At 42.6% G+C, this 13700-nt stretch overlaps 1 protein-coding gene across 4 annotated transcripts in view; it reads right to left on the reverse strand.

Moving 5' to 3' along the window:
* The window catches only part of TAOK3 (TAO kinase 3), a 143414-nt gene that overhangs the window by 16688 nt on the left and 113026 nt on the right, over positions 1-13700 (reverse strand). For all 4 annotated transcript variants that reach the window (XM_077835460.1, XM_077835461.1, XM_077835462.1 and 1 more), the window contains one exon: positions 5279-5413. In XM_077835460.1, the coding sequence (XP_077691586.1) occupies positions 5279-5413 (135 nt within the window). The remainder of the gene's footprint in view (positions 1-5278; positions 5414-13700) is intronic.

The following is a 13700-nucleotide window of genomic DNA, read 5'->3' on the forward strand; positions in this document are numbered from 1 at the left end:
AGGTCAGTCCGATGTTAATGACACAAAATCATGAGAACAGTGAGGAAGCACTATCACAACATGTTAATGGTGCCCTTGACTATACAAGGACATTAAAGTACTTTATGAACAAGAGAATCCCACAGATTATAATGGATAAGGGAAGACGACTGATTTGTTCACTGCAAAATTATTTCCCAGGTGATCAGAAAATGTCAGAATACTTTAAAGCCAAACATACTAGAAGTTGTTAAAGTTCTGTGTTGAAATAAACATACTAAACAGTTAGGACAGCTACAGAATTGAATGGCTGAATAAAATACAACAGCTTTTACCAAGGCTTATTTGTCCCCCATTTTTAGTATGGTTAAGGGATGTGTAACCAGGTGTCTTTTCCAGCCTGCTCCCAACCACTCTACACATTATGCAGAATTCAAACTCATCCTCCCTGAGATTTGGTTTTATTAACAGATATTAACAGTAAGAAAGTTTAGCTCAACCCTCCTCCCCAGCTCTAGCTATTACTTGGATTCCTCCCTACACACTACTCAGCCTGCACGCCATATCCTCTCCCCAGAGAGCCATGCCCACATCTCACATCCAGGTGAGATGAGCAACCAGAATCAACATAACCATCTTCCAGAAATATCAGCCCCTGATAGCAAAGGGGGAGGGGGGGTGTTTCAAGAAAAGATGCCCAGTCTTTTACAATGAGAAAAAGGACTATGAGAAGACAATAGTATCAACTGAAGACTTTGTAGGCAGGGGTTGAGGTACTATCAGTCAGGTGATTCTGTCAAGAGAAACACACCCCATGTGGACAGAATGCCATAGATTTTCAACAGACCCAGAGAACAGTACATTAATTAAAATAGACATGTCTGTATTTGGAATCCAACTGGCCTGATGTTATTTCAGTGGGCAGACCCATAGAACACTGCCTTCATGTACCAGATGCCTAAGGACTTTAAGGTCCCAGAGCGAGAATACAAGATTCCCTTGTCTGCATTTTGATTCCAAACAGAATAAGGCAGCCTTCAGTTGAATCCACATTGCTACGGTCACTAACGCTCTAGGATTTTAGGCCCCAGAGGCCATCGTCTCAAAACCTCCATATTAAGTGAATAACTATGAAGGTAGGCACCCAAAAGTGTGGTAGGTCCTCAGAAAAAGGGGTTGAGCCCAAAATAAATAAATAAAATCAAACAATACTGTTACCGTCATCCAACCCCATCCTGTCTCTAAATGCATGGATTTGACCAACTTCCTTTTCAGGGTGGATGCTGCCTGACCTTTGTGATCAAGATGCAGCATGTCCTGCATTCTTTCCAGGTGAGGGAAACTGGGGTTTTCCAAGCTCCAAAGCGGAGGTTCTTGAATTGTGGCCTGTGGACCACTGGTGATGTGCAAAACATGTGGTTCATTATCTGTGGAGAAGTGGCAGGGCACACAAGGCTGACACCTCCTATATTGCATTAAAATCAACAAAAAGCACATGGAACGCATTCTCCTTGCTGTCCCATGTAAGTGATGGCCCCTGTTGCCACAGGGATGTGACGGAATTGCAAATGGTCTGAATCATAAACAATGAGAAAGAAGGCGGCTCTTAAGATACACTGTTAAATAGCGGTCCACACTATGAACAAATCTGAGAACCTCGGTTCCAGAAGAGGACTAAAATCCTCCTTAAAAGGCACATCACATTCTTGCCTGAATAATTTTTACCTACTATTCTTACAAAAAATACCTAAGATCACTGTCTCTGAAAGAGATTAGAAAAAAAAATATTTCTGTTTTCACAGCTTGTTTCCTTTGTGCCTCGAGCAGCACTTTGTGGGTAGTCCATTTCACTGTTCCTCCTATAAAGTCAGTCAGTTTCTCTATTGTTTGTGTGGTGCTCCCATGCAGAAACAGGGCAAAAAACCACATTTAAAATCAATGGGAAAGTGTGACTGTATAACCATAACATTTATCATGGGTTCAGGGGTAGATGAACTACCTAAAAGGACTTTTAACTAATGTTTTGAAATGGACTACATTTCAAACTGACAGTGCCCTTTTAGAGACACTCATGTCCTCTGAGGGCCTGCACTACAGCAAAGTCAGACCAGGGAGAGCCTGAAGGTTCAGAGATCACAGATATTGTTCCTGAATTCAACCAGCTGGGACAGCGATTCTGCAATACACCCCCCTCCCTCCCCAGAGCAGAATGCATTCTATCTACAGTGCTGTCCATCTGTCAGGCTGGGAGTTTTGAGGGAGTCTCATTGGAAGATGATTTTTCACCCGAACAAAACAACACATATTTACACAGATGTTTTCATCCCAAGAGATCACTACTAACATCAGAGCAGTCCATGGCCTTTATGAAATAGTCATTATTTCTCTCACAACTGCATAACTCTTCAGGGGTTAGGGGGGCAGAACCCAAAGAAAGCAACTGATGGATAGCAATGGGGAGTGGCCTGGGGTGGGGGGAGCAATCAAACCTGCTCTTATTTTAGAAGATGCCAATGCCATGGGATCTAACGTCCATGTAGGGAAGACAGGATACCTTAAGATACCTTATGGAAGCAACAGAGTGAAAATCAACTAGAAGAATGGAGAACCTTTGAGATCTGAATGGCTGGTTGCAGGGATGCTAGAAATCTCCCACCTGATGCTCACTAAGTAACCAACCCCCTTCTGGCAATTCTGAGCTTTCCCTCTGTACGCGCACCCTAAAACAGATCGGAGTGAGGATGAGTTATGAATCCTCCCAACTCCACAGAATTATTAACTGCAACTGTAGTGGCATATAACCACAAAAGAGTTACATAAATGAGGTCTTTGAATCAAAGGGGGAAAAGCCACTGATATAACCGAACTGAAAGAAAACAAGTATTCCCATTATAAAGTGAAATAAAACATACACAAAAGATTGTAATACCCACACATGCAACTACATCCCCTCTACCCCTGATGGATTTTTATGGGGAAACCGTTTTAATCTTTTCCTTTGTATTCGGATAAGGGAGGAACAACAAAACCTCCACATGAGCTGCCACTGTATGTTGCTTTCCTGTCATTCCACTTCATTCCTGGCATAAGAAAGGACAGGGAGGTGTTCTCAGATACAGACACTGGAAGCGGAAGGATGGAAGCGTATGGATGAAAGAAAATCCCACGCTTCACCTAAGAAGAGAGTGGTGCTGGTTGATATACTGAACGGATTTAACCGGTAGGTATCATCAGTCTCCTATCCGCTCTTGCCAGAAGACACCATGGTACGCATGCACGGCTGCACTCATGTGAACTCCAAACCAGCCCAGCATGACCTCAAACGTACTTTGCCTCAGGAACATGCTCCGTGTAAATGACAGGAAAAAAGAAAGTTCCCTACTCAGCCTCACAACCCCTTTAACTATATGGGGATTTGGTCACATAGGCAGAGAAGCTTTAGCAAATCCAAGTATCCCGAAGACCCAGTGCACACAGTATCAGCCCCAGAGGAGGCTGCCATGAAGTGGGGTTTAGGAGTGACCTTGGGATGTAAGCTGCCCTGAGCACAAGAGTTCAATGGGCTGTCTGGACAAGGCATTTCATCTTCACATGAGCACCCTCTACTGGCTGGCAGATGGCTCTCAAAAATCCTCCATCGCCATGGGATAACTTGTTGATAGCAGAATTCACTGAAGTACTGAGGCAAAGGAATAGAACCCCTGGAGAATTACAAGGTGAAAGAAAACAGGAATTATGCCCTCTGGTGTTGGAGTTAAGGTAGTGAGGAGCCTTCTATGGCGGGTAAAAGATATCAGCCAGCAAGATGCCACTATATATATGGGGTTTTTTTTTTTGGCTTGTACCATGACATGTTGAGTAGTTTATCGTTTGTCCCCCGACTCCAACTTGACTGGAAAGAGGGTTTCCTACGAGTTCAGTGCAGACAATTGCTTGGCACTGTACAGTCTACAAAAACAGACAGTCCCAGCACGAGAATATCAGAGAAAGGGTGTAGGGTACCTCAGGTCCCTGTTGGGTCAGGAATGCTGGTACGAAGACCTCTAATGCACAGGTTTCTAGGTCACCCTTTGAATTTGGGGGGGAACAATCAGAGCGTGTGTTACTCAGAAGCACACCTGGGAAAAGAAACTCACTGCCCTAGATGCAGGCCAAAAACAGGAATGGTAGTGGTCTGAATTCCACTGCTTCGTTTTTGGTTTCAGCAGCACAAACAATATTAATATCCCCACTGCCCAGGCTTTAACCTAAGGTTAACACACACACAGGCTGGGGTTGTGGAGGGGAATCATCAAATGGTGGTGATGGGGAAGGGGGAATCATTCAGATACACACTCAAACAAAAAGGGGGAGGGTTACCCATTGTAATTTCTGGGTTGGCCTACGATGATGTCATAATAGGCAGCAAATGCAATTGCCAGACACTGGATACTTTGTAAATCTTCCTACCCATGTGACCTCCAATGTCAGTTCGGCTGAAATATTTAATATTTCAATTTATTTTCAGTTTAGGACCCTGTTTCTTGCTTATGCCATCTCTCTCTCCCTCTCAGAAGGCTGCTGCTGCTGATTTCAGGCTATGTGTATGAGAGAGACAGGGAGATGGTGGAGGAGGCAAGGAAACTAACTCTTCCAGCACACACCCCTTTTGCTACTACAAAGCCATCTACACGATCACATTTGCAATAGTACAAATGATGCCAGATCCTGTCAACCCCTTCTCCTCTCTTCATAAGCCCACAGGCTGCTGTAAATCCTCATTTATTGGAGCCAGGCGATGTTTATGGGTTTGAATGGGGAAAAAAATGCAGTAAATACAGTTGCTTGAAATAAATAAATCAACGAGCCATATGTAGCCAGCAATTCATCCCTGGGAGATAATGGTCTCATTTTTTAAATGATTAAATATATCAGCACTTGGATTTTTTTTGTTCAAAAACCAAAACCTATTACCTATACACGTGCAAATAAATATATATGCATGCACACCGATTAGTCTCTTACTGGTAGTCACCACTAACAAAAGAGAGAGATGCAATACAGAAAAAATCAGAGAGGAAATCAACTTCACCCATAAATGTGTTTGATTTTACATAGGCTAGAAACACACCCAGCATGGATTTTTTTACATTTCTCTCTCTCACACACACACACACACACACACACCCCTTTCTGTGCAATATCTAGTTGCTATGCCAACAAAAAGAAAAATGGGCGAGAAGAAAATTCTTAACCCTCTTCCCAACCAAAGAGACAGAGAGGAAGACTGGGGGGGTGGGGGGGGGTGGTGTTTGCTTACCAAAGATGCTGATTTGATTGTGGCAAAGCGCTCTCGGTTCCGGTAGTGGAGGGCCTGATTCTGGACTGACTGGGTAGGCCGCAGCTCAGGCCTGTGATCCCTGTGGCCCACCTCATCCCTTATAAATACATGATCCTGCAGAAATGGATAAAAACAAGGAGAAAGTCCAGCTGTGCTCTTTCCTCACCGGCTGCCTCTTTCTCACCCCTCTTTCTGCACAAGCACTGGTGTTTGAAAGGCATAGTTTAGCTCTCTGCTAGCCCCTGCAGCTCCCACAGTCCAAAATGAATAAGCAACACATTGCAGCCTTCAGTTAAGAATGTCAGCTGATCGCTAGTGGGATGCCTTCTGAATCCCTGGCAGAATTTTTTTTTTTTAACCTCCAGAATTACATATGTGCAAAAAAATGAAGCAAAAGCACAAAGCAATGCAGAGCAATCAGACTCTTCACAAAGGTTTGCTTAAAGCGCTGCAACCAAATAATCCCTTTAAAAATGTGATTTCCATGTCTAGCCAGGAGGATGCCGTTCCCTTTTAACACAGGAGCAAGATTTTGCCTCATTCCCTTTCAAGATTTGCTTTCTCCTTAATTTGATCTTTTTGTCTGCTAGCTGCTCTGAAGAAGGATCATTCTGCCTAAAAACATTGCAGGCTTGCAGAGATCAGCTTCCCTATCTTGTGCTGGGAAGACTCAGTGACCACTCAGGGATCCTGCTTTCCAGTCATGATCGTGCACAGTTCTAGCACTTTCTCTCCACAGCCTCGCAAAGGGTTTTTTTTTTTTTTTTTTATTATTTAAAGAGACAGCTCATAGGTTTACCACAAATGGTCTTCTCTGAAATCTCTCACTCTCTAGTTGTCAAAGGCTTAAGAACTAATGATTTTGCAGCTGAAATACCATGCATTTAAGTGTTGTAACAAAAAGCAGCATTCTGTCGATCGCTCAAAATCCATGCCCTCTCCAGACAGGCCTGTGAAAGTCCATGACGGTTGACTTGTTAAGAGAAATGGCTATAAAGGTGACTTCTAAAAGGGAAAAGTATTTGCAAACTGTGTTCCCGCGTCAGCCCAGCCATGTCCAGCGTACACTGGACATCTTGCCAAAGAATTCCAGCTGCTGCTCTCACCAGTGCAGAGTCAAAGGACCTAGCACAGCTGGAAGCTCTGGAGCAGACAGAGTTGCCAACTCTTGTCCTTCGGTATTTTCTTAAAGCCCCAGCTCCTGAAGTCAATTACATGAGAATCTCTGTTTTCGTTAAAAAAAAACCAACAGTTTCTAGACCTTGTGGCTATAGAGTAAAGGTTGAAAACGGGACTCATAAAGGCCCTCATACCAGAAGGCAAATAAAAAGATCCACAAACTAATTTTTAAAAAAAATCTCCTGATTTTCAGAGGCCTGATTCATTATTTTTTGAACACTCGGTAAAGGCAACACTGCAGATGGCCCCTGACTTCATAGCCATCCTGTCCTCTAGACCACGGCTGAACAAGATTAGAAACCACAGTTACTGGCTGGTCTTCACTAGTATTCCCACCAGTGAGTACTACTAGTACGAAACTATGAAAAAACTCCTAGTGCAGACAAGGTGTGTCTTGACATGCTTCTTCCTTGCCTCCTAGGAGCATCTCTCTCACACAGACTTTATTTTAGAACCATATTTATCACCATTTTACCCAAATTCATGGACTTTCTATATTGTGAACAATATGTAGCAGAAAAGTAAAGGATATAGGAAATGGATATAGCCAGATGTGAACCACACACCATTTTAAGGTGCTGAGAGCCAATAGTTTTTCTTGTGTCCCCCATTTTGGGATTTTGCACTCTCCGCTACATCTCACATTTGAGCTTTGGGCAGGGTGGGAGGAATAGCCAGGGTTGTCAAGAAACAGAATTTACAATGGTCCCTGTATTTTTAGCATCTTCCCTCAAGGCAAGAGAGAAGATGCTAAACAACCTGCCACCCCTAAATCAGGTGGGGACAGGGAAGGTTTAAAAATTGGAGAGTGGGCAAGGAGAGAAAGATTAATAAAAGGAAGTCTCTTCTAGAAATGGAAAGTCTATGGACTGTTAGAAAAATTTTATTTTATTTTGTATTTTTGTCACCCTGATGCTGGACATTTTGTAGGCTTCCGATTACTTTTAACAGAGGCAAACACTCCGTAAGGTTAGAGAGCAGCCATATTTGAAACTAGTCTGAATTTTAGCTTTCAGCTGTGTGTGCATTAGAGAGGGAGGAGGGTCTAAAATGTATATACATACCTGAATGAAGCTAAAGCTTAGATCCCAGTCTTTACTGAAATATCACGATTAAATATTTAAATTTCAAGAATATTTTTCAGCTAATTAGGTTCTTGTGGGTCTATTGGGAAAATATCAATCTATGAAGCTTTGTAGGATCAGAATGTTCTGGGTGATCAGGGGCTCTGTAAAAGACATTATTGATAGGATAGGCAACAGTGTTCCAAGCAGATGGACGAGCCACTAAAAATAAATCTTCTGGAATCCTAGTATGGAACATTTTTAGAAGTAGATTACGGAGGATTTCTGGAGTTCTCTACACTGCAATGACCAACCTAGGAAAGAGGGACAAGAGTGAGTGGCCGGGGGTGAAACCTCCTTTCCATTTTCCACAAGACAGCCTGAAATGATGCCTTCTCTTTGACACTGTTTCATTAGTTTTAATTTTCCTCCATACGAAATAGGCGGGAGAGACCCCTTGGATTCTCTAAGGGGTTGAATATCAAGGGTGTGTCCTCACATCTTCACGTGCAACTTCCATTGACTTATGTGCAGCAGCATCTTAGGGCAGCCCAGAGAACAGTCTGCAAGAGGTGAACAACAAAATCTTTCAACAGGGCCTTTTTTGGATGTAGTTGAGGTACGTGGCAGTTAATTTGTAATCAAGCACACAAAAAGAATGGAAAATTTAATGGCTGGAGAACCTGGTGTAGACAAAAGCCCAATGACTGTCCTTGGAATCCCTGAGTCAGGGTTCGGGTCTTCTGCCTCATGCAAAATCTCCAGCAACCCTGGGTAAGCTAACAGGGCAACACACACAGAGAAATTTATCAGGTTGGCCAGAAAAAATATACATCCAATCTTTATAGCTGTCAAGACCAATGGGTGACATTTTTGTAGCAGTGACAGCTAGCACCAAATAGGTAAAAGGAGTTAAGACAAATGAGACATGAGGACCCCATTCTCCCTCTGCCAGTGAAGCATACACTGGGCAGTGAAGCCAACAGCTCCTGAGAGAGAGGTCTAGCTACAAGCACAAAGAATGGGTGTCTGTAGGTTCCATCTATTGCTTCCTTTCTGACAATAGCCTGAGCAACATCTATGAGTTTTCAGCAGACATGGGTCCAATCTGGAACCTGGTTCCAAGCCCCGTTGTATGGGTCTTTGAAGATGTTAGGAGCCAAACTTGGCATCTCAGGCCAACCTCTACAATCAGACCATTGGATCCAAACTTTCCAAAGTTTGGGCAAGTTTGGATCTGGGTCTATCCAGGCCTAAACATTGTTGACTTGGACAGCATAAGGCACATAACTGGGTTCAAACAGGCTCTATCTAGCTATTTATACGGTTCCCATCACCATAGCATCTGCACACCTTATACGCAATGACGACTATTCACGCAGCACACCTGTGAGGCAGTAAGGTACTATCGTCCCCACTTTATAGATTGGAACCTGAAGCACTGAGAGGTGAAGTGACTTGCCCAAGGTCCCACAGGCAGCATAAGGAACTGAATGCCAATCTCCAGAGTCCCAGTCCAGAGCTATCAACCCAAGATCATCCTTCCTCCTCTCTGCTCATTGAAAAACAATCTTTAAAAGCTAACCCATTACACTAGCGCAACATTCTAAGGACATCTCCATATTCACAGCACTCAGATTACTGAGTGTAATGTGCTAATAATATCCCCCCCCAAATGCTCTGATCACAAAGTCTGATCAAGTTTTTTCCTGACCACACGCACGAGAATTAGCTTAATTGGGTTTTTTTTGTTTTTTTTTTTTTTAAATAAACTGACCCATGCCCAAGAGCATTAGTCACAGCTGCATGGACCAGGACACACTTTTGAAACAACCTTCGCACACATGCTCAAAATATCTGCAGAGCAGAAGCCAGCAACAGCTGGGGATGAGCAAGTTATAAACAAGGGTGAACTCAACATATTAAGTATATATGGTTTGAGCCTGTTCACATTGAAGTCAATGAGAATTTTGCCTTGGATTTTGATGGGAACATGAGCAGACCCACAGCTTGCCTTAAGTGTTTCAGTACATAAAATCATTGTTGCCCATGCAATTCTGTGAAAGGTGAAGCAGATATATTTAAGGGCAAAGAATCTAGACAACACAACATTAGAGAAAAGTCTCCATGATCTTAGCTAAGACATTTGATTGGAGAAATTCATATACGTAGAAAAACTGCATCAACGCTGATCACATTTGATCAGCAAGAAGCTAAATTCCCAAGCTTTCCTTTGCAAAAGAGCATTCACTGACATTTTGTATCTTGAGTGAGGCTAGGGGAAACAAGCAGTTGCACAGCAAGCAAATTCCCCTCAAACAGTTCAAGAGGACAGATACTACCTCGACAACAGCATCCCATAGACCAGGAGAACTGCCAGCCTTCTAGACACAAATAGGAAAGGGAGTGTTACTGAACTAACCAGGCTTAGGACCCTAAAGGGAACGTACAACAGAACTGTGATAACCTCCTCCATTTCCCAGAATTCAAAGGGGGAAGGAATATAACAATGAACCCCACCCCATTCAGTTGAGCACAACACATTGGATGCATCAACAACCTGCAAGTAGGGTCACAGTTCAACAAGTGTCCCTTTGGCAAAGACTCCACGTTGATACCAATGCTTGGAATCATTCAAGGCTGGTGGGCAAGTAATGACATCTTACGCTCCACACGCAGCCAGAGCCTCCAAAAGTCCCCACTCATCCTTCCCAACCAGAAGGAAAATCCCGGAGATCTTACTCGTTCTCCAGGGGTAAATCAGAAACCTCAGCCTGTAGGGCAACATACCCCTATATATCCATCCACTCTACATACACCGGCTGTGCACCCAGTATCCCCCCTCATCACTGGACCCAGCCAGGATGCCACACACACATCATGGAGCAGAGAGGAGTCATGTCTATACAACATATTTTGTTGTCATTTGTAGGTAATGATTTGGAAAGTTGCAACAGGTAGGTGGACAATGGGCAGAGAAAAGGGGAGTCAATTTGGTTTGTGGGGCTTAACGATGAATGTTCTCCTTTCAGATCTCGTTTTAAAAATGTTTTATACAAATGGGTATTTATTTACAAGCTGATGTCCTAAAGGTTTCACCAGACAAATAATATTATGAAGAAACACTAAGTGCTTAATGTTGGTAGCAGCACACCACTAGCAGCTCTTCACTGTGGTTGAACAAAACAACAATGTGGAATGTGATACTTAAAAAAAACAACCCCCCCGCCCCCCAAAGACTACACCTTTATTTGCAGTAAAAACGCTGTTCTCATTACACCCAATCTAGCTGAACTATTGTGATGTAATCTCCCAAGGAAGTGCTCCAAATCCTGTCTCTTGGCATATTTAGCTAGGACAATGTCTACCAAGACACTATAAGACACACGACTGCAGGGTCAGTTTGATGGCGTGGTTGACAATAAGTCATCTATTATGTGTGTAAGCCAAAAAGGAAGGGCGCGGATATGCTGCTGAACAGCACCCTGGTAAATATTAATGTACCAAAAATTTCCCCTTGCTGCTAATGCCGAAAGGGAACACACCATATGCTCTGTCTGGCTATGAAGAGTTACTGCCACAGGCAACATGTTTTATGCTGAAAGTGGAATTTGGAACGTCGTCATGCTTCTTGATGCCATTACTGCAATGGGTTTCAGTGCTTTATGTTTACGATGGCGCCAGCATCTATTCCTCCCTATAAAATAAAGGCAACTGTAACTGCTGATTAAACCCTAAGGCGGCAATTCTCAAATGCCATCCCTAGCTAGCATTATTCAGAAGTCCAAACGAGTAGAAGAGAGCATCTCTGGAGTACCATGCAAATGGTTATGTAGGATGGACAAATCAAACCTGACCAACACTTCGCATTTCTAATGCACACAGCAAAATAGTATCTGGATGCCATAAGGAAGGAAACAACATTCTGTCCTCCAAGCACCCACTGATGGTATTTGGGCTTTGTTGTTCCTGGGTCATGTGGCTTTAGAAGCATAGAGCGAATTCAGAGTGCAACTGGCACAATTTCTGCCCCCTTCAAGATACAACTGTTTGGTCTGCACTAGAGAGGTCACTTTGCCTGCAATTCGTAACTTGAGTGAGTGACTGAATCCACTTCCAAAGGGAGATGACCAGGGGAATGTAGATCCAAAAGTAACATGATCTTTGGCTAGAGAAGTAGTTACCCAACGCTCTCTCTAAAGAGAGCTTGATCCACGTTTCCGCTAGTAAATTAGTGAGATGCCTCTCCATTACACTAGCCAGATTAACACAGCATACAGAGAGGCAAACACTTGGACAGTCACCCTGGGAAGGAAAGCTCCCAGGTAAGCTTGTGGGAGCTGGATGGAGACATGACAGACATCTGGGCTTCTTTTAAGAAATGTGGTGTTGGTCACTAGACCAGCAGACTGGTCCCTCAGGAGGTCCTACAGCTGCAATGTGATTCAGAAAAGGGAGGCTGTGGAAAGCGTGCAGCTGCCTGCCACTCTAGCCCATTTATGTGTCATTGGCTCTGTTGGTACCAGCTGTGACAACTGGCTCAGAGTTGATATGAAGAACTACCCACCCTGTCTCGAGAGAGGCAGCCTTCCCCTACACTCCCATCTACAAACTCAGTCTTGCTCTGCTGGACTTTTAACAGATGAGCTCAAGTGGCCTTTATTCTAAACATAAGCATAGATGCTACTGACAGCCAAGGGCTTTAATTCTCCGTCAGAGATTATGTCCCTAGGAAGGGCTTGGGACACACCTTCTCCCTGCAGAGCTTAATTATGTTCACAAATGTTATATGGCGTGAGTGAATTACCCACAGGTACCAAGAGTTACTATAACCAGAGCAGCTAGATGAGAAACACAAGGTCATTTCATTTATTTTTGGCCAGAAAGCATGCTCCATTTCTTCATTTTAAAAAATCTACGACTGTCTAATAGAGGTGAAAATGCCAGTGCAAGGCGTTTGGCCTGCTTCTTATGCTTCACTTAGAATTCAAAATAGCTAGTAACAACTGTGAGGCTTAGAATCTTTGCCAGGGGCACTCAAACTTTGCTCAACCAAGAACTTCATTGGTGTCTTGCCAAGAACCCAAGGCCTGCGTGTCTTGCCAAGAACCCAAGGCCTGCCTCTAATTTACATAAAATGGAATCAGTTGCAGCTCCTATCCAGACTGGCCTCTCAGATCAGGAAGGAGAACTGCATGATGGGACCTGTAGTTTTCATGACACCACTAAATTATTATAAACTTTTAAGTGGAATGTGTGTGAGAAGAGATTGATAGGTTTATAATATTTTAAGATGGATTTATTTAAAACATTAGCATCCTTATGTAATTTTGCTAGCTTGTGATGTTTTAATAGCTTTCAGATACATAAGATGGCATTATTATTAATAATCATTTACAGAGCATCAAAAATGCACATGGCACTTGTTTTATTTTGATAAGGGTCAAATCCATTGCGTGAAAGCATGTGAGTTAAGTGAGACTAGATGATGGCCAGATCAAGCTCAGAGACTTATTTTAAATCAGTATTTCTTTCTTTTGCTTTAGAAGTTGGTTAAACTGAAGATGAAGACTTCATTTTAACTGGACCTGAGCTCATCATGACTTGTGTGTGGTTAAGGCTCCTGAGTGACACTAACAACCTCTTGTTCCCATGGTACTTTTTCAACAGCCAGTAGAAACACAAGTTGGTGTGGAATACTTTAGAGCACAGATTATACAGAGACATGATTAATATGGGCACTAAGCTAACAGGAAGTCTCAAACTTTCACTAGCAAACTTTTCAAAAGGAGGAAACTTTAAGAAACTAAAATGTCTATCTTCAAATACTGTAAATACACACGTATAAAGCCTATTTTAATTTAATTTCTATGTTTTAACCTCTGCAGTTAGCTTTTATTAGCAGGCATGTGCATTTATAACAAAATATAGCTAGATGTGAGAATTGCTATCACCAAACTAATAAAATACTGGTAAAATACATATAAAATATAACTTTAATGTAATATGTTGTACTGCATACCTATATATATACTCTGCATTTTCCTGTATACGCAGATATGGTAGAAGACAATAAAAAGTTAACATTTGCCAGATGTTACCAGAGATCTATCATATTGTAAATATAGGGGGAGAATAGTGATTTTCTCAGAATATGT

This window comes from Eretmochelys imbricata, chromosome 15 (assembly GCF_965152235.1).
Source record: "Eretmochelys imbricata isolate rEreImb1 chromosome 15, rEreImb1.hap1, whole genome shotgun sequence".
Lineage (NCBI taxonomy): Eukaryota > Metazoa > Chordata > Testudines > Cheloniidae > Eretmochelys > Eretmochelys imbricata.